Source organism: Lissotriton helveticus, chromosome 2_1 (genome assembly GCF_964261635.1).
Source record: "Lissotriton helveticus chromosome 2_1, aLisHel1.1, whole genome shotgun sequence".
NCBI lineage: Eukaryota > Metazoa > Chordata > Amphibia > Caudata > Salamandridae > Lissotriton > Lissotriton helveticus.
In genome coordinates, this window is record NC_136059.1 from 348849728 (window position 1) to 348872004 (window position 22277).

At 41.9% G+C, this 22277-nt stretch overlaps 1 protein-coding gene across 1 annotated transcript in view; it reads left to right on the top strand.

Annotated features, from left to right (window-relative positions):
• Nucleotides 1-22277, top strand: part of LOC144817970 (UDP-glucuronosyltransferase 3A1-like) — a 604136-nt gene that overhangs the window by 470731 nt on the left and 111128 nt on the right. Inside the window, exon 5 of the mRNA XM_078674946.1 lies at nucleotides 3677-3908. Within this exon, the coding sequence (XP_078531072.1) occupies nucleotides 3677-3908 (232 nt within the window). The remainder of the gene's footprint in view (nucleotides 1-3676; nucleotides 3909-22277) is intronic.

Below are 22277 nucleotides of genomic sequence, written 5' to 3' on the forward strand. Positions count from 1 at the left end.
CAGGAGTTAATGCAAAATCATGCTTATTGGCAATGCACCTTGGGCGGATCGGTGAGCAGGTAGGTCCCAGTCTCCTCTCATTCTCAGAGTTCTAACGTTTGGATGTACGCTATCCGGCCACCTTTAGCACCACTTCCAAGTGTCTATGACTCACTCAGGCTTTGTCCAGGTACTTGTTTGAGATGGATGGAGCCTTTTCTGTTCCTGAGGTTCTGATCAGTAGGTCAGCCAACTAGCCCTAACTGTCATTCTGGAAGTCTTGGGTTCAAGCAGAGAAGCGACTCTCAAGCACCAGGGTAGTCTTCAGAGGGCAGAAAGCAGGCCTCAGCCAGCAGGGCAGTCCTCTTGGTGTAGTAGGGTGGTCCACAGCAGGCCACAGGCAGTAGGAAAGTCCTCTGAGAGTCCTTTCATAGGTCCAAAAGGGAACTGAAGAGTGGTTCTGAGGGTCCTAATTTTATACCTGTTACCAGCTTTGAAGTGGAAGAAACTTGTGTACCCTCCCACACCCCCCACTTCCTCCCCCCCCCCAGAAGATTCCAGAATTTCTTGCCTCCCTGCCCTCATCCCAGAATGTCTGTGGGCACAATAGGCTAGTGTAAAGTTCTTTGTGCGTGTGCTGAGGCAAGGCAGCATTTCTGAAGTGCAATTGGGGCTGTGTACAGCTCCACCCTCCCACCCCATCCTGCCAACGTCCAGTACCTCTATTGTGTTGCTATATGGGAGGAATACATAAAGGCTAACTTCATCTAGTCCTGTGACCCAGAAAGAGGCTGCAGGAAGCAAATGGCTAGGACAAGAAAATGGCAACTTTCTAAAAGTGGGTCTTGTAGAATTGTGACTTAAAATCGAACTTTCCACTAAAGAGGGTTTTGAATTACAAGTCCTTAGACACCAAAGATGACATTTCTACCAGTTCCCAAACAAAACGTATCTTTTATTAAATTTAATAAGGTAGCTCAATGTTATCCTACGGGCAGGGCTGTATTGGGAACCGAAAGCAGCCCTGGCAAATTCTTTCAGACCAGCCTCCGTACGGTGCATAGTCAGTGCGGTGAGTGAGCCTGACCACTACAAGGAGGGTTTGGGGGGGTTCTCCCCCCCAAAAAATTTTGGGTAGAAATGGCACATTCTACAACACATTGTTCATTATATATTCAATTGTACTAGCTTGTACAGCATAGTAAATGATGACCTTAGAGTGCACCACAATTCAACAATCTTTGTTGGTGTCTTCAGTGACTTCCTCACTACCACTCTACATCAGTCTCTCATGTCTCCATAGCCCTTCTCTCTCATAAATTGTATTTGATTTATAGCACGTCTCATATCAGTGTTGGGTGTCAGAACACTTCATATCACACACAAATATAGATAATGAATAATACTTGTATAAATCAGTGTATTGAAAATTTTACTAATGGAAATGTAGGATTCACATGTCATCCATACAGCCTGGCACGACGAGGAGCCACACCCAATGATGAAGCATGACATCCTTTGGGGTGTATGAGGGCACCAAGACAAGGACACACTGTCCCCAGACACTACAGTTTGAGAACGACTCCAGCCCTCAACTTGCTATTATACTTCTATCTTAGAGGAACTGTGATTCCCACGAGCTGCAATGTTACAGTTGGACACATTCATTTTTGGTAGGCACAGGGAGATTTAATGATTTGCGTTGAATCGCAGGATGTTGAGCGTCCCTGCCGAGACTCGAGTTGTTCCCATCCTTCGAAATTAGGCCACATTCTCTCCCCTAAGTTATCTTAATAGTTTTATTGTTGCCTGAAAACTACTGAATATACATGGAACTCTGCAGCAGGTGCTTTAAAAATTGCTGCACTGCTTACAAAAAGGTTCCTCTGGTAACATAATCGGCCCCCCACCCTACCAGCCTCCTGGGAAATCGTCCTATGCCCGGTATGGATAGTCTGGCCTTGCCTATGGCAGAAGTAAAGCCCATTCTAGTGAAATCTGAATATGAGAGTTTTTCACTTCTAGGACATGTAAAACTTGAAACTATGTCCCACTTTTAAAGTACACTGCACCCTGCCCTATGGGATTTCCTTAGGGGTGACTCATATGTATTAAAAAGGGAGTTTTGGGCATGGCGAGTTTTTTTTTGTTACAAGTCAAATTGGAAGTTTAAAACTGCACGCAGGCTGCAATGGCAGACCTGAGACATGTTAAGGTGCTCCTTAATGGAGCATTTTAATTTACCACCCCTGGGTCTATGGTATACCACTTTTCTAGGGTCTTATGAGTGAATTAAATGTGCCAATCAGGTGTAAACCGATGTTACCATGTTTTAGGGAGCGACACAAGCGCTTTGGCACTGGTTAGCAGTGGTAAAGTGCACAGAGTGTTAAATCCAACAAAAATGAATTCTGTAAAACAGGAGGGGAGAAGGCAAAACGTTTGTGGGTGACCCAGCAGAGAGGGTCAAATCCAACACCAGTCCTGTGATTGTATTGAACAGATCACTGCATGCTGGGATTTGCCATTCTGTTTCAATTTAATTGAATCAAGTGGGCTGACATTCCCGACTACAATTATCTGTAGGAAAGGTCATAGAAAATTGCCAACACCGTGGCATGAAAGAAACCTGATAACCCTACACTTGCACCATTAACAATACAGAGTATAGTTGCCTAGGGGGGCTAGAAAGATATCCTCTGAAGCTAACCCCATAGTGTGCATAGGAGACATGAAATCCCATGCTACAACCATGCCATCTGGGATATCCTACAAGCAGCAATAAAGGTGCAGCATCTGTATCATACAGAACAACTTCTGTTGGGCACAGGGGCTTTTCACGTTTTCTATTGACTCTATTAGTTAAAGACTGTAGAAAGGGGAAGACAAGGAGTGCTTTATGGGGCTTTTAATGCTTTCCTTTATGTAATAAGGTGGTGCTTATAAGGCATGGGTTTCAACTTGGGAGATTTACTGTAAGATAAAAAGTGGGCAGTGTACCATACATAGAAGGTACATCTAAAGTGTAATGAGTGGGAGGGGAGAAATTACTTCCAACCTTCCTTTGAAAAGATTTGTTATAGAGACTCGGATTCAGTTGTCATAGTCCGAGTGCACCTATTATGTGCAATCTGTTAGACAGCTGAATATCGAGTCTTCTTTTGTATGCTTTCTTGAATCATGTCCGTGTTTCTTAGTATAGGCCCCTCATTTGACTGAACATGCCTATAAAAAGTGCATCCGAATATATCACAGTTCAAACATCATTTGCACTGGACTGTGTAAATCACCGCGGGGTAACATGCACGTTTGTGAGTAATTAGCACTATGTAATAGATGTCCACGCCCAGGATTTAGCAGTATAATGAAGGGTAATGCTAAACAGGCAACAGCGATCTTTGCTCGCATTTTAGCACTAACGCATCGGGAGAAAACACTTGGATAGCATAAACATCTTTCTCAGAGGTGTAAAAAAATCAATACACGGATATTTTGACCAACGAAGAAATGGTGGACCTTTTATACATTTTTTATGATGTTTTGTCCTCATTTGCTTATGAAAGAGTGAAAGAGCAAAGAGTTAATAGTAATCGAAATAGAGTGTCATAGACTGATGTAAATCTTTTTATTCCGAGAGATGATTTTAGGTGGCAATAACACCACCATTTCACAATCTTTTATTTTCTGTGTTATGCAGGAGCTGGAAGAATTCATTGCAACTTCAGGAGACGCTGGTTTTATCGTAGTTACACTGGGATCAATGGTATCATATGTCAGAAGATCTAAACTGCTGGAAGAGATGAACGCAGGATTTGCTCTTATGCCCCAAAAAGTGATCTGGAGGTACCAGCAGTCCAAATGGCCTACCGAGCTTAAATTGGCTCAGAATGCTAAAATATTCGACTGGCTGCCCCAGAATGACCTATTAGGTAAGACAACCCTGACTTAAGGAGCATAATTAACAGTATACACAGACAGATTTTTGTTACATTACTTTCATAAGCTCTCTTTAGAAAAAATACCCATAAAAGTAACCACGTTGTATAATTCCCCTAAAAATCATCAGAATGTTATAGTTACGTTCCAAAACCCAATACCTATTCGCATTCACAAGCAGTGGCGGCTGGTGACATTTGAAAGTGGTGAGGCGTAAAATGATTGTCATACTGTACCGCAGCGAGCAAGCGAGCGAGCCTGAACAACCTAAAGGGGTTCGAGGGGCTTCTCACCCCGAGAAAATTTTGAAAAAAGAGTGGACAAATGGTGCATTTTTAAGCAAATCTGAGAAAGCAGGACGGTTAATAAGGCAATTGTGAAAGTGCAGTTATTTCATTAATAGAGAGATGTCATACAACATAGGTAGCTGCTTATTCAAGCTTTCTTTCACCCCATAGTCCAGCTGGGCCTTTATACAAGACAGATAAGAGAAAAAGCAGTGTGGTCCTCGACCAGGTAGACACTAATATTTCGTTGGTGAGAAGTCAAAAGATTGGTCAAATTGAAAACCTGAAATGCTGAAATGCAATACGCAATCCAACAATTTGCAAGTACATCTCATCTATGTTCAACAAGCCATGTTTTATCCATGATTGGAATTGTGAATCACCAAATAAACTGAGCCACTGCAATCAAAATCAACCACAACTGTGGCTCAAGGTTACATATTGCCAGAAACAGTATAAAACATAAACACAGTCTAAATAACTATGAAAGTGACACATAAATATTGACCATGCAACTCAAACTCAGAAATTCCAGATCCAATTCACTGCCAAAGCAGGTCTCCCACGTGTCATTTCATGTGGGCTAAGTGAAGTCTACAATGCTTGACTTGCCAAAGCAAATTAACATTCTCTCATATTTAAAAATTAATGTAGCAGACAGCATTTTAAGTTACCCCAAAGCGGGACAAGATTTTACATTCCAACATTTAATGGTCTGTTCCAGTATCTGATTATAGTAGAGATAACTGTGTGCGTATGCTCATACCTATAACTGTCTTACTTCCTATGCGCCTCTTTTTCTCTCTCTAGCTCAACATACTCGTTATACCCCTCTCTCTTTCTGCCACACTCTCTCATTCTGGCTCTGCCTAGCTCCATCTCTCTCTGTTTCACCCCTCTCTCTCGTTCTCTCTAACAATCCATCGCTTCTCTCTCCCTCTTCACTCACCTCTCTTATTTCTTTACCGCTTCATGTTGCTTTCTCTGCATCACTTCCCACGCACTGTGTTGCTTCCCTCCACTAGCACTACTTTTATTACCAATCCAACTCATATCTGCAAGCAATGAAAAATAAAAAAAGGATGCTGCAAAGCATGGCTGCTCAGTAGCATGCCTAGAACCATTGCCAAAGCCAACAGTTCTCAAAGGTAATACCCAATGGCTTTGCAAATGCTTGCTTGCTCGATTTGGAGTTAGTTCTTAACCTTTGGTTTTTGCCACAATTATATGTAAAGTATACTTGTATGTAGGGGCTTTCAGCTAGCCATCTTCATCCATTGACTTGTTATTGTGTCATTCCCATTTTCCTTCCACTCACTACAGCATACAGCATAAGGCAATAGGTCAGCCTACCTCAGCCATTGGCTAACTTCACTGTGAGTGATAACATTCTGTCCTTGTACAAGGGCAACATACACACACAAAGCATTTCCCTCAAGTGACTGGTATGGCAATGTGTGCTTTTTGAGACCAAAATATTATTGCTTGAAGGCTTTTTTTGTAGAATGATGATGCTGATGCCAGGCAGGTTTCCCAAGAATACATTTTTGCAAAAACCATGATTAAAACAAACAAAGCTCAAAACCAAAAACTTGTGGTCAAACACAGGAACTATTAGCTCTGCCAATGCTTGTTTTTTGGTGCGTCCAGAGGGAAATGCTGATGCATGGCCACAAAGTCATAAGTTTGTGGTATTCACTAACAATTTACTAGTGCTTGACTCTGGCAACACATACAAATGTATTCTAGGCCAGAGCACAGGTAATTGTGTTTCAAGGTTGGACTATGGACAGAGCTCTCTAAAATTGTTGGGCAAGTGGAAGGGCTTCATACAAGGGCTAATAGAGAAGTTGAAAATAATGTCAAAACAATTTTACAACACATTACTACCTGCAGAAATATACACCCAATATGTGCCTCGTGCTCCAGCGTTCCAGCTAGGCAATGAAGGAAATTCAATACACCACTGCATTGATATAACTTAGCGATGTCCTCTACTGACTCACCTTCACATACAATCCACTTTCAGATGTTAGATGTCTCATGAGGAAACGCAACCATAGACCGAGGATTAAGACATGGCCACCAACATGGCGCGTACATATGATTCACCATCTCCTTGTGTCAAGTCCCTGAGCCTCCCTATTGACTCACTCAAGACTCCAGACTCAACAAGTCGACGCCTGGAGTCAGGTCAGTCTTCTCAGGAAGTGGTTATTTTCCCCCCTCCCACATAATTCCTCACAACCCAACTCAAAAAGGGGGGCCCTGCCAGGAAAATATAAAAATTACATTCTACATCTCTCACAAGAGCAACTCTGAAGAGCTTCTTATTACCTCACATGTCCTACTAATTCACAGCACCTCGATACTCCTGGTGGTGATGGTGATGTTCTTTAGAAAAGATTGAATTCCTGAACTTCTGAGGTGTGTATTTTCTGTAGTTTGAAGGCAAGCGGTCAGAAGTGGAAAGGTTCCTGATGTTTACTGCTCGCTAAAACATTATTTATACAAATAAATGAATCCTACATACACGTAATACATACACTAATGTGCTTCAACACACTATGTACACCGCACACGACAGCTATAGACCAAAATATACACAGCTGTGGCAACAGGAGAATGAGTGCCCCTGTTTGAGGGCATTGGGTTTTATTGGACAAATCACTGTATCTCCAAATACCTGGGACCCCTTTTCTCTCAAAATCAGAATTTAGAAAGTGGCTAAACTCCAGGGTAGCTGGAACAAGAGGATATTGTTGTAGCACCTCTGTCTCAAAGCGCTTGGGTCTGTTATTGTTGGTTTAATGTTTAAAGTATATAGTTTGATCATGAACAAATTGCTGCATTATATATATATTTTTTAAACGTTTATGGGCCAGTCTATAAGGAACTTGCAGAACTTCTGTGATTGGATGAGCCTGGGTGCACCGACCTCCCATTGCATATTAAGAGACCATGTTGGTACAATAAAATGTGCCCTTTGTACACTGAACAATGCATATATAAAAAAAGGCCAGACTCTGGCATGTTACATATGCACACATGAAGGCCATATAAAACATGTGAACTAATGGGGAGCCCCGCAGTCTTTATCACACCTATCACCTGGCGGTACTTTCGGCCCTCGTTTGTACTCTACCTCACAGCCGCTTTCCAGACATGCAAGTCAAGTGATGCACTTTACATAGATGGTCTCAACCAAACAGCGCCGGACTCCCACGTGGGTCCCACCACTGTGCAAAATGGGTGTCTGAATACAACAAGGAAGCCAAAAGTCGAGAAGCAGGGGGACGGTAAACAGCATAGAAGCCACCCTGCCACTTCAAATCTCAAAAGAAAAGAAAATACAAGCAGCAAAAGAAATGCCTTGTGGGTAAGATATTTGGAAAATATTTACATATTTTGCGGAATGTTAGATTCTTTTTCAGTCGCAGCTTGCGGGGGGGGGGTTGTTTTACAGGAAAGGGGCGTCACGGAGGGTCGTGCGGGGTGGTGGCCGGGGGGGAGTTTTAAAATAAAATAAAAATCCTACCTGACCAGGTCCGCGCCGCCTCAGGACCGCTGGCGCCTACGGGAACAGCTGCATCACTGCTGGGAAGTGGCAACCCCTCTCAGCCAATCCTGGTGATGCTTCAGCAGCGCCAGGATTAACTTAGAGCAGGGTTACTCGCCACCCGCCTGGCCGCCCACCCCCTTCAGACTCTGAAGGGGGTTGGCGGTCCGGCGTCATGCTGACTGACATGATTGTCAGTTCTGCCTCAGCGTCTCTGAACTTAAGTAAACTGGGAGTTTACTTAAGTTCAGAGGCGCAGAGGGAGCTGCGGGCGCGGGCAGCTTGTGGGGCTTGCCCCAGCGCCCCAATGGACGCACCGCCACTGTTCACAACTTATTGTGAGCTAGGTAAATGCGACTCATCCAAATAAAATCTCACGGCCTGACACATAGTAAAATAGATGATAAATGATGTAATTAATTTCACTGTTGACATTACACAACACATCACCTTTGCCTCATCAATGACATTAGTGATGCTACACAGCACCTCCCTTCGGACAGATCCTGCCCTCCTGAACTGAAGCACCACTGGGCATGGCCTTCGGCTGCACCCAGAAATCTCTGGTGCCAGGTTTGGTCTTCGGCTAGGTGCTGTGCCCAGCAAACATGTTGCTAGAGCTACCGGGCACCGCCCTTAGCCCTGACCAATGTGCCCAGGGTGCCTGACCCTTGGGTGGCCTTCTGCTTAACACCCCTTCTCACTGAGCTTGCAAGGTTTTTTGCCTTTAAGTGTTCCATGGGTGGGGTACAACTGTCAGCAACTCGATATTCTTTTGTAAAGATGATAGAGAGAGGAAAGGCTGATGTAGTCACCACTAGAAACACTTATCCTCATAGTTATTGGTTGTTATTAGCAGGTTGCAGCCCCCCTTTCTATATATGGGTGTCCTTCGATTTGTTACTTCATTAGTAACGTCAGTGAAAAAGTCAGTGGTACTCAGAAATATGATGTCACTTGTGATGTCATTTATGATTTCATTTGTCATGTAATTGGTGACATCATGTATATAATCTTTAGCACTACCAATGGGGGTAGTTATACTTGGTAGCTCATCATAGTTGGTGAATGTTAGTGGCTTTCAGTTTTTGGATCAGAACCATAATGTCTATCCAGCCCACGTTATTTTGTGATGTGAGAAAAAGATGCATAATGTCATTAAGAAACAGTTTTCAAGGATTTTCTTTGGTTTTGTTATGGTATACGTTGCCTCCTGCCAAGAGACCCATTCGGCACTGGTCATGTTGCATAGTAACCCCTGCACTCACCCCCACTCCAGACACAACTTTTGACTATTGGGGCAGAGAATCAAAGTCCATGCTCATTTTAGTGAGCTCTCACTCATGCTTCAAAACATAAGGAGTCGCGTGCAGCACAGGCACTGTAACTGACTTGGTGCCCCTCGGGGCTATTAAGCGCAATATAAATGTGATTATAATACCATATAATACAACCACAAGCCATTTTCATATTTGATATTTTTCCAATGGAGAGTTCACTTTAGAAATCCTTTGTGAATGAACCACCCTCCTATTGCCAAGAAGTGCATCTTTTTACAGTCTTCAGAGTACCTACTGGCTGCTTACTTAAAAGTTGAAAGCACTCATACTTCTCTACTAATGGCTGTGTAAGTTCCAATTCTGTGAGTAAGAACTTTTCGCAAGTTATGAAGGCTGTATCATGTTTAACTTGAATAAAAAGGTTCCCACTCCTTCAAAAACTAATAGGCGTCTCCCCACTCTCTGATGGAACCTTCCTGTACCTGGGTAAGCAAAACCCCTTTGCCTCAGCAAATTCTCCTGGGTCTTCTATGGAAGAATGTGTATTATGGATGTACAGAAGATCAGAATAAGGGGAGGCTTTACTAGGTGTGTGATGAGGTCAAGGGGTGTTTACACTTGCCTCTATGGACCTGGGCTCAATGGGTTTACAGAAGTGGTCACAGCTGTTTCTGTGACTGACCCTGCATGCATTTGTTACTTTAAAAAGTCTTTACCTGTTCGTTCTTATGCCACAGAGAGATGAAACGATACATTTTAACCACTGGATGGTAGCTCACACATGCTTGAAGTTGATTAGTAGCCAGGTCTGAACTGGGGTGGCAGAGTGGGCTAAAGAACAGTGATGGATCAAACCCAGATCTTTTGACTGAGTGTGAGTGTTTGATTGGTTCAGATGCTCCGTCCATCACCACCCCCTTTTGTACCGCTTTGGCCGCCATAAGTGTGGCAGGGTATGCTCAGACATGAGTCCCTTTCTCACTTTGCCACTGGATTCAAGCAAGCCGGGCTGAAGACGGCTGGAATGCCAGAAACCGGTCCTCGGAAGCTTGTTTCCGGTCCAGGGAAGGCATGGCTTGGCAGTTCGGGCTGGACTGTTCCCATGAGGCACAGGGTCGGACTGATTTGCATATAGCCATGTCTGAACTGGGGTGGCAGAGTGGGCTAAAGAACGGTGATGGATCAATCCCAGATCTTTTGACTGGGTGTGAGTGTTTGATTGGTTCAGATGCTCCGTCCATCACCACCCCCTTTTGTACCACTGAAGTTGATTAGTAGGCCATCAGTCCTTTATTTTATGGACAAGTCAATACAAGTGGCTGACGTTTTTCGCACTATGTTGAGCTTTCTCAAGGCTGCAATTACAACAAAAACAGAGCGTGATCATACATAGCAATGTGGAGTGGTCAACTTTACAAAGTTCAGCTATTAGAAGAAACTATTTAAGTCTGTGCACAGAAGTCACAAAAAAGTAGTAACTATTCAGTAAATACAAAAATATTTCTGATATGATTTGGGGCTAATTGGCATTCTTGAGATTATCTAAGCAAATAGGAATGAGGAAGATTTTAGGACAATCTCTTGGTTAATCATTTTCTACCCCATAGAAGCTTAAAGCCTTTTTAAGAATTCCCCAGCACTTTAATGGGGTATGCTTAAAAACGTTCTTCTTCCGACTTACTTGGAGCCTTGTAATGACTGGCGGCCCTTCGTGTTATCGCATCCTCCATGCAATTAGTTTAGTCGCAGAAACAAAAAACAAGCTGTATTTCATGAGAAAAATATATATTGCATAAATATTGTTGGCAAACATTTAGTTTAATAGGAATATCATGACTTAAATATTGCTTACAAAATGTTGCCTCTTTGGCAGTACATTTTCGACTATCAATTCCAGAGGGGCCATTTTTTTTGTTAATGATATCTAATATACAAACAATATTTTCGCTATGATTTTCTGAAATCATACTAGTTCAAGATCATCTTTATTTGTGTAGTTGCTTAGAACTATTGCAGAGGGCGTGGCCTGAATGGGGAAGGTGGTGGCTGCAACTCTTTGAGCCTCCCTTGGGTATAGAGGGATACCCCTACTGGCACACCCCGAAAATGACACTTTGGGACAGCACAGACTCACCTCCCCATCCTGCAACCCCAGCAACACAGGAGCCCCTGTAATTAGATTAGGGAAGGGGCAGGAAGGGGGATTATAGGTAATCTTAGCCACGCCAATGGATTGGCTTAGCCTGATCTAACTTCCAAGAAGAGAATTTCTTCAAGTTGGATTTTGAGAGATTAGTGCTTTCTGGGCCAAGAATATGCCAAACTTTGGAGGAAGTGGTCATACACCTGGGTGGCAACCAGCATCCCTTAGGTCAGTTGAGCCCCCTGCTTGACACCCAGGAACACATCTGCTGCCTGAAACTACATGGAGAAAAAAACTGCACTGCTGGAAACCCTGCACCCCAAAGGTCTGCACTCTGAAGGACTGCACTTGCTGCACATTCTAGGAATACAGCCCTAAGGACTTTACCTTGCTTCAAGAAAGATTAAGGAGTGATAATAATAATAATAATAACAATAACAATATTTATTGTATAGTTAGTAAAAACCATTACAAATAGTGAATACGGCAATATTAAAACACACGAAAATGTACACTGCTGAGTGAATAAAAAATGTTATAAAAGGAGAACGCCTTTCAGGTTAGGAAGGTAAAAGTGTTCAGGGTTCAAGACTTTACCAGTGTTTTTTGTTTTTTATCGAAATTGTCAATGAATTTGACTGCCCTGCAAATGAGTTGCGGATCTACTGAGCACAGGATTAGCATGATCGCAGACCGGCAGGTACGTGTTCCATATTCCTTAAACTTGGTCTTTAACCAACTCCGACGTTCCTGGATCAGGGCCGGGCAAATACAGATCAGATGGATAAAGTCTTGTCTTCCTGCGCCACATAAGCAACATCCGTCACGTTCTTGGGGCTTCCATTTTGGTGACTCAGCATTTGTTGGTACCCAGCCTTAAATTGAGGTATTTCCGTTTGATGAATGGCGAGAAAGCAAGGTCTAGGTAGGCTGCTGGTGCTAATTTTTTATAAGATTGAATTGTCATCCAGGCGTGGGACCGATGACTAAAAGTTATTTTATCATTGAGCAACGAATGCCTGTGGCAGCCTGTTTTATCAACTGTTTAAAGGAAAGCACCGGAAGCTTGGATTCCCAAAGTGCAGCCAGGTTGGTTGATTCTAGTGATGAATTGAGGTACTTGGCATAATGCGAGTTGGGACTTTTAATGATTATTTCTCACATGGCACGGTACAGCGCAATTTCTTGGTTCATCCACACATCGTACCAGAATTTTATGGTCTCGTACTTTTTCAGCATGACTTGAAATTGCAAACCGAATTCCAGTCTGACTTGTGCTGGTGATGCATTCGTAGGTAACACAAATACGCGCTTGTAGGTTTTCATTTGAAGTTTGTCCAAGAGTTGTGCACTCTTGCCATGATGTAATACGCTCCCATAAGCTATTGTTGGAAGTAGCTTGGCTTTCATTATTGTTAGGAGGGGGGAGACCAGGGGGCCTCTAAGTTCGGTCGCCAAGCTACTGAAAGCGTGTAATAGGACCATGCTCCTATTTTCCATGCTGTTTAGATGCGTAGCAAAGTTAAGACGCTTGTCCAGTAGTATCCCGAGATACTTATAACTTTCAACCGCTTCTAGTTTGACATTGTCTTTAGTGAAGGTTGGTTTCACTTTGTGGCATCTGGTTATGACCATAGTCTTAGTTTTAGTACTGTTTATTACTAGCAAATTCTGTTTGGTATAGCAGGTCAATTCCTGTAGTAGGCGTTGCAGGCCTATTCTTGTCTGGCTTAGTAGGACCACATCGTCGGCGTAGGATAGGTGTGTTATACAGAGATTACCTAGCCGCGGTGGATGAGCGTTAATCTGATCAAGGCTTACTGTTAGATCCGCCATGAATAAATTAAAAAGGTGAGGGGCCAGGACACAGCCTTGCTTTAATCCATCAAAGGTATTGATCTTCCGGGTTAACCTCTGTCCGTTGTCGATCTTTACCTGCATCCAGGTGTTACTATACAGGTCAATAATCGGCGTTAGGATTGAGTCTGGCAGGCCCTGCTGCTTCAATTTGGCCCATAGTAAGTTCCTGTTGACACGGTCGAAGGCCGCCTTAAAGTCAACGAAGCAGGTGTAAAGTTCCTGGTGGTTTTGTAGGCTTTTTTCACCAATCAAGCATAACGCCATTGCGTTTGCCATTGTGCCTGTTTCGCAACGGAACCCTGTTTGGTTTAACGGGATTTTGCTGTTCATATCGGACCATTGGGCTAGATCTGCTAGCACCAGAGATGCGTAGTATTTGGCTTCCGCATCGATCAGGGCTATTAAGCGGTAGTTAGTTGGATTTTTGCGGTCTCCGCCTTTGTAGATGGGGTTGATGATGGCGCCCCTCCAGCTTTCCGGGACCCGACCTGAGTTGCTAATTGACCGAAACAGGATGTTGAATTTGCATGCCCAGAACTTGGGGTCCTCTTTATAGATTGCCTGCGGAATGCCATTCGGCCCCGGCGCACTCTCTTGTTTGCCTTTCTTGAATATTTTTAGTATTCGGCAATCGTCGTCTGTCCATATTGATTGATCCATGTCTTCCTGCCCGATAATCGAGCCATTAGTGTTGGTAGCAGTCGTTCTTTCCTGGTTCATAGCTCTTGCCGTTTCTGATTCGGTTGTTGACATTGAAATCTGGTTTGCCGTTAGGTTTATTGAGAATGTGTCGACTATGTGTTTGGCCCAATCACTTTCGGTGATGCATGTCATATTTGTAGGTTGAACTGCTCTATTAATGGAGTTGACTTGCATCCAGAACGCCCTAGAGTCTGATTTTTTTATGTTGTGCAGCAATTTGACCCAGAAGTCGTTAGCTTTGTTCCTTTTTTCTATCCAAACCAGCTTCTTGTATTGCCTCCTTGTCGATCGGACTTCTTGCCAGATACTTGGGTTTTGCCTAAGTCCTTGTGCCCGTCTTAAGAGCTTCTGAAGTTGTTTCCACATAGAGAGTGCTGTTTTTCTGAGTTTTATATCGGTCTTCAGATAGGTCTTCTTTTTTGCATTACTATTGGACCTTGGTAGCCTTTCCAGGAAGTCAGACCAGGTTTCTGAACATAGGTCCTTTTCTGCAGTTAATTGTTTGAACAATTTCTTAGCGTCTAACGCTATTTGAGGTAGGGTGTTAAGGAGTGGACGCCCTGCAAGCAAACTGAGCCCGCCTACATCATCTTCACTAGGAAATCCCCATCCTGGAGTGGTGGGCGGTGGACTTCTAAGGATTTGGCCAGGTGCATTTTATGAATTGTAGCCCCAACATCCTAAGGATCATCTGAATTGGTGTTGTGGACACTTTGAACCCTCAAGGAGACCTTCTGGAAGACGATTCAGAAGTTTGGTGAAGTTTAGAAACTTTTTGGTAGAAAATATTCATAAGGTGACCGACTTGATGTCGAGAATCAAGCCAGCTACCTTCAACCTCGACCCAGCCTGAATTTCAGATTTGTCCGAATGAAGCTCCAGAGCCCCAGACCTCCAGGATTTGGCCGGGCCTCACAGAAAATCAAGCCAATGATGTTGATGCGAATCGTGCCTGAAGAGGAGCCTTGCTTGATGTCCAGAGAAAAACTCCAGAAAAATGACTGAGTGCAAAGGTAAAATGTTGACCCGGTCTCCCGCTGGATGTATCCATCCAGGGCTCCAACACGGTCAGCTTCAAACTTTGACTTTGTCCAAGTTAAATTTGACCAGATATCACAATTTGTCACTATATGTTTTTAAGCAGTACAACGCGTTTATGATTTACAAATTCATATCTCCAGTTCCCTACATTGGATTTTTGTCATTTTGATGTCTATTTGTTCAAACAAATATAACCTATTGTTACAAATTGGAGTTCGATTTTTATTGTGTGTTGGATCTTACATATTTAATGTTTTGGTGTTTTTAACCCCTTGCGCGCATGCGCTGGCCAACGGCCGTCGGTAGTGCTACGCACGTCCGTTGTCCGACGTGGCCCCGCCCACCTAATAGTACTTCCACACAGTGGCAGAATTTCCGCCGCGGTAAAGCAGTTAAAAGCTTTACACACCTGTGTCCTAAGTTACGCCTGCCTGCTCATTACCAGCTACCAAGGGTTGAGCATCGGAATAATTTATTGAGACCTTGACTGAACCTTTTAGTATTTTTTTGGGCTAAATATTATTATTATTATTATTATTATTATTATGGGCTTATTAATAGTGGTAGGTCACTTCCACTACTACTAATAATCAATCCACTTTCCAACAATATCTATGAGGCCATTCAAAGTGTCTTTTCAGGCCACATAAATATGAGTTGGTCACATGCGCTGCCATTGCCTCACAAAGAGTGATCCAAAGTTCGCGCAAGGGGCTTATAAATATGCCCTTTGGTCTATTGGTTTAGAGCATGATTTGAAATTGGTGGTACTATGCCTATGTTCTACTTATTTTGGCACTTGGACAACATTGTTAGTAGTAGGCTCTTTACTTTCTAATATGATCTCTAATATTGCTTTTATGGTTGTACATCTTGGCTCATAATCTGCCCTTATCCTTGGATAAAGTGTCTCTCACCTCATGCTCCTCTGTGGGGTTTTCTGTTGAAGAGGCAAAAGAGATACCACTGGTCAGATAATTGTATCAACTTATACGTTGAACTTTTCATTTGTCTCATTGACTCTCTTTACCCTCCTTGATTGGATGTCCCCTATTCTTCTGACTCACACGAAAATGTTTCGGAGAAAGTGACTACTTTTCTTGTATATTGTTATATGTACTTAAAACTTATGCCTTTTGTTTCATATGGCTGTCAATAACCCGCTGAACATACAGACATACCTACTCCTGAGAAAAATAGTAGCTATCTTTAAGTAATATTTTAATCAAATAAGCATCACATTTTTCTATTTCCAGTATTAGTCTCTTCAGTTTTTTCATAGTTTCATCCACCACATTTGGTTCTTTATTTTTACTCTGGTTCTTTGTTAAGATGGACTTTAGAAGAAATCCATGTACACCAGAAGAAATTCGAAGATGGTTTTATTAAGAAGGCAACCTGGCATCCGACAACCTCGACTTTCAAACAGCAACTGCCACTGATCGAGTGTCGTCTGTCTTACATTCTAAAGAATGTACAATCAGGATAATTCCAACGAGAGATCACAAGGTAAGTAAAATAACTTTATTAAACCTTACATCACAACACAACCTTCCTCTTCAAAAGAAACAGAAAGAAGGAGAAGAAAAAGAAAGATAAGAAGAAAACGATGAAACAATGAACCTAAAGAATACAAAGATGACAGCGATGGCATTGAACTACTTAGAAATCAAACAGTTACATAGTCTTGCATGTAAACAGGAGGTCTGCAAACTCTAGGACCTGAATTATCACAGGTGTCCGAACGAGCTCCCAAACTTGCAGCATTACCACAAGTAGAGTTGTGTTCATCACTCACATACATTATGTTCAACAACCACCTGACCCATCTTCTCTGTTTCAGAATTAAGATGTTAATCAGGAATAAACATAGCACCAGAACACCCTTAATTGTCACAAGATTGCTTGACCACAGAACCTCTCCTTTGGTAAAGCACAACTCTACGTAGATTCCATTTTTGACCACCTCCAACCACCACAAAATGCTTAGCAACACTAATGATCTGATGTGGACCCAAGAATTTGCTAAGACCAGTTTTTACTCTTCCACTTTTCAGTTTAATCCAATCACCAACCCTATATTTGGAATTAGAAAAATCTTCAGGAGACCCCCCCTCAGATAAAACCCAATCCTTAAGCCATGCTGGAACTAACCTAGAACCAAGCAAGCGCCCTCTCATAACTTGAAAGGGAGACAAATGAGTAACGCTATGCTCAAGTGGAACGAAATGCCCAAAGCATTTCCTCAATCAAACGTCTTGGCGATTGTCCGTTTACCAACGCTAACTGTAAGGTACCCTTCACTAGTCTGTTAGCTCTCTCCACTATACCATTACCCATGGGATTGTTCAGAAATGTACAAGACTGTGTAATACCACACTTTTTAAAAAAACAACGCATTTCACCTGAAGTCAACTGTGTACCATTATCAGTTAACAAAATATGTGAAACACATTCATCAAGAAACAATTTTTCCAACACATCAATGGTAGATTTTGTGATAATGTCATCCACAAATTTGACAACTAACCACCTTGAATGAACATCAACGATGACCACCGCAAACCGCATATCAAAAGGAAGTTCAGAAAGTGGACCAATAAAGTCTAAACAAATAGTGTGCCAAGCCTTACCAGGATCAGTGATATGTCCCATAGTCTTTTGATCTCCTACTTTAAGTCTCTTCTCGCTTTCCTTGCACAAAACACAGTTTTCAACCCATTTGCGAATCTGATCATCCATTCCCGGCCACCAGAATTCTTGTTTAATCCTCTTAATAGTCATACCTTGGCCCAGATGGCCTTCATGGGCTAGTTAAAAAATATGTAAACGAAGACCACTTGGAGGTACAAACCTGTCACCTCTCATAATGACATCATGATTGCACACAGACAACTCATCCAAAAGTTTCCAATATGGTCTAATACCAATGGACCTCATATATTCACGCGGTGCTCCATTCTTAATCAAGGATATAACTTCCTTCAAAATGGAAATAGATTTCATCTCTTGTACCCACTGTGCCTTAGAAAACGCACCCAAACTACAATCAGAAACTTCACATATCAAAGCTACCGCTTCTTCAGATTCTAATTTCTTGACAACATCTTTATCAACAACTTCCCAATCTAAAGACATACGAGATAGGCAGTCAGCTTGCGAGTTCCTCCATCCCTGAACAAATTCAATATCATACAAATATTCCTGCAATCTAGCAGCGAATATAGCCAACCGAGCAGACCCCTTACCAGCACCTCCTGCAGACAAAAGTTTAATAAGAGGTTTGTGGTCTGTTTTCAGAACAAATCTAGAACCCTACATATATACTCTGAAGTGTTCAACACCCCATGCTGCAGCCAATGACTCTTTTTCGATGACTGAATAATTTCTTTTTGCTTGTGTTAAAGTTCTAGATGCAAAAGCAATCGTTCTCACTACACCTCGTTGTATTTGGGAGAGAACCACGTCAATTCCTTTAAGACAGCATCTACAGTGGCAATCGATTTGCACTCAGAGATGGAAGGAGATAAAATACCAGCATTGCAAATTTTATCTTTGATGTTAGTAAAGGCTTCCTGCTCTTCTCTGCACCACACAAATCTGGTCCCTTTACGCAACAAACATCTCAACGGTTCTGTAATGTCAGCAAAAGTTCTAACAAATTTGGCATAGTACTCGAGCAGGCCTAAAAAAGACCTAAGCTGATCTTTATCTTTAGGATGGGGTGCATCTTTTATGGCCTCTAGTAAGCTGCGTTTGGCAGTTAGACCACCGCTGGAAATGGTATACCCCAAATACTCAATTTGCTCAGTAAGAAATTTGCACTTGTCCTCATTGACAGTAAGGCCAAAATGTTCAAGTTTCCAAAGAACCTGTCTCACTGTGGCATTGTGCTCTTCAATTGTTTTTCCATAACTAAAATGTTGTCTTGGAAATAAACTACTCCCTCCAAATCTTTAAACAAATTATTCATTATTCTCTGGAAGACACTCGCAGCCGACGCCAAGCCGAACGGCATGCGCGTGAACTGGAAAGTCCCCTCATGGTAATTAAAGCTGTGAGAGGTTTTGAATCTGGGTGAAGTTTAATTTGGTGATAAGCACTTCGCAAATCAATTTCTGAGAAATACTTACCACCACCAACAGACAGTAATAACTCACTGATATTGGGCAAACGAAAACGGTTAAGAGATCTTAAATTGATGCAGAATCTCAGATGGCCATCAGATTTAGGAGTCAAAACCACTGGCGAAACCCATGGTGACGCCTCCACAGGCTCTATAACACCTGAGCTTAACAACTCCTGAAGAAGATCTTTAAGTCCTTTCCTAACTGACAATGGTACTTTTCTTAACTTGTGCTGCACTGGACAAGCATTAGGTTTAAGAATTATTTTTTGTAAATAATCTTTTACACAACCTAATTCATCCTCAAAAACTTTGTGGGCATCTTACAAGATATTATTAATTTGTATGTCATCCTCCACAACCATAATCTGATTGGGAGACCTTGGATTAATTATAATATGTAGTTCATACTGATGCATCCAGCCAATGATTGGTGGACCATCTTTCGCAACGCACACTTTGCCATTAGTAGATCTCGACCCAAATTTAATTGAACCATGCATAAATCCCAAAATATCAATTGGTTCACCTCGGTAGCTGACCCGATTTATATAATTGTTTAAAAGAGGAACACCCCCATAATATGTGTTAAAAAGACTTTCAGGAATAATAGTAAACATTGATCCTGAATCAACCGTGAGGAATACATTCTTACCACATACATTAAATTCAGCAGTAGGTCTCGTTATACTCCTTAAATCTTGAATGCCATCACCCACCAAGTTGGTGTCAGAATTTTCACCCAAAACCAAAACTCGATTGAGTGTTTGTTTGAAATCAAGATCAGTTTGAACCACATTGACTTTAGATTTAAACTTAACTATGCCCTCAGACGACCTACACAGACATGAATAATTACCTTTACGGCCACATTTCCTAAAATTTTGGTCTACAGCAAAACATTTCTTGTAATCAGCCAAATGATATTGACTACCACACCTTAAGCATTCTCTATTCTTTTGCTTGGAAATATTACCAAAATTATTTAAATTTTTTCCACTTTTTTTAGAGAGTGCATTAATATAAACTTCATCTTCCTTGCTAGTTTCAATGTTCGCAACGTCATTAGAAGGTTTATCTCTTTTGCTTATCTCTTTTATGCATTTCTGTAACTCTTCAATTACCTTTGCTAAATCAATTGCTTCTTTGAGTGATGAATTTTTGGCTGCCTAAAGTCTCTCTTGTATCTTCTTATCTCGACATTGTACAATAAGTTGGTCACAAATTAATTCTTCACACATTGTTCCAAAACTGCACTTCAATGAAAGTTCACGTAACCTAGCCACAAAGTAATCAATACTCTCACCCTCAGATTGAGATTGGGTATAAAATTTGTACCTAGCCATAACTAAATTCACTTCTTTTGCAAACCTTGTTTCTAAGCGTTTAATAGCTTCTTTATATTCATCATCCATTGGTTGACCATTAGGACCCATAGCCACCGGAAGGTATTTAAAAACACGTTGACCCTCATTTCCAAAAGCACTTGATAATAAAGCCGTATTTCTTGTAGGAGAGAATTGAAGACCATCTAGGGCAATAATATAATTCTCTAACATTCCTAACCAATCCTCCCATATAATACTGGGAGTACCTCCTTAAGGCAAAAATAGAGGTGGCACAATAAAATTGGAATGAGGGTCACACATGGCTAAACAAAAACAGAAGTTGAAGAAATTAAAGTGCAACATTAAAATGACAATAAATAATGTGTACTACACAATGCTGTAAAACTTCAGAGTCAAATATAACATATATGTGAAGAAAATAATAGAGCTCCAATGTGTGAAAGTCAGTGAAGAAATAGGTGTGCAGATGACTGAATAAAATATTGTGACTGCAGCAAACTGCACAGACTCGGTTGCTGAGAAGCTCGCAAAACTCACCAATCGCAGGGAAAGAAAGATCCGGAGAAAAACCCAGTACACAGTATCCCGATTAAGCGCTTAAAACGCTCCAAAGTGGTGCTGAAATGGAGAAAGTGCTTCCCAAAAGAATGTGAACTTGACTCTGGGTTTCCGATGAAACCAAAATGGAGGCACATCAATTACGTGCAGCGTCACGCATAGCGTGCTTTGAGTGGCATGCGCTGCGCGTTTCACGATGAGCCGGATTTGCGTTCCACTGAAGGGTGACGAAAGCAAGTCTGTTGAATGGAGCAGCGCGCCCCAAGCTCTCTCAAGCCGACATCCTCTCGAGCCCCAATCTTCCTGCTACCACATCTCTCAGTACAATTTCCAAAGGAAAAAAATACCTTAATAGACGATAGCCTCGGCAGAGGCTCCAATTTCAAATCCGAAGACAGACGGGCGAACAGGAAGCACAGGAAGAGAAGGAAACCAAAAGGATCACCAGGTAAACTCCACAGGTGTCGATGGAAAACCGGAACCGTCGAGGGAACAGTAATCGTCGCCTAAATTGTTAAGATGGACTTTAGAAGAAATCCATGTACACCAGAGGAAATTCAAAGATGGTTTTATTAGGAAGGCAACCTGGCATCCGAGAACCTCGACGGTCAAACTGCAGCTGCCACCGATCGAGTGTCGTCTGCCTTACATTCTAAAGAATGTACAATCAGGATAATTCCAACATGAGATTACAAGGTAAGTAAAATAACTTTATTAAACATTACATCACAACATTATTCTATTTCTTTATTGAGGATGATTACTAGTTCCTTTGCTGTGTCTACTATTACTATCATTCATTCTCTTAAATATCAATTAGAGATAATAGACCACTTCTCAAATAATTTTTTCATCTCTACCAATCGCCCAGGTTGTTTTTTCATTCTGATGCTTATTGGGATAATGCCTGTTCGTAGATATTCTAGCATGACTATGGAATGAAATTCCATTCTTTTTGCTTTTTTTCTTGAGGCTAAGGAGTTTATTCCTCTCTTTACTAAGTAAGACCCTCCATCATAATGAGCAATACTACACCTAATATTCACATGTGCACCAATCCAACTCCAGGTTAGACACAATCTATTCTCCTCAAGGCACTCTGACTCGTAGATGATATTAGTAAAGATTTCACCTCGACATTGAACCTCCTGCCAGTCACACTTGACATGTGTGGCCCAGTGTCCCAAGAGACTGGAGATGGAATGTGGAGAGACATATCCTGTAAGATGTAACCAACAGGGCCAAAATCAAGGACTCAGTCATAGACCACTGACACCTCACTGAGACTAAGGAAACTTTCATTGAGATGCTCTGCAATGCACTTAAAGCATTTGTGAGCAGGAATTCTTTTGCCATATCAATGCTAGCCAAAAATAATATAGAACCGATCCAAAGCAAGAACAGAAAGAGGTAGAGGAAACACAAACATAGAGGGGCTAGAAAAGACCTTGTTTACT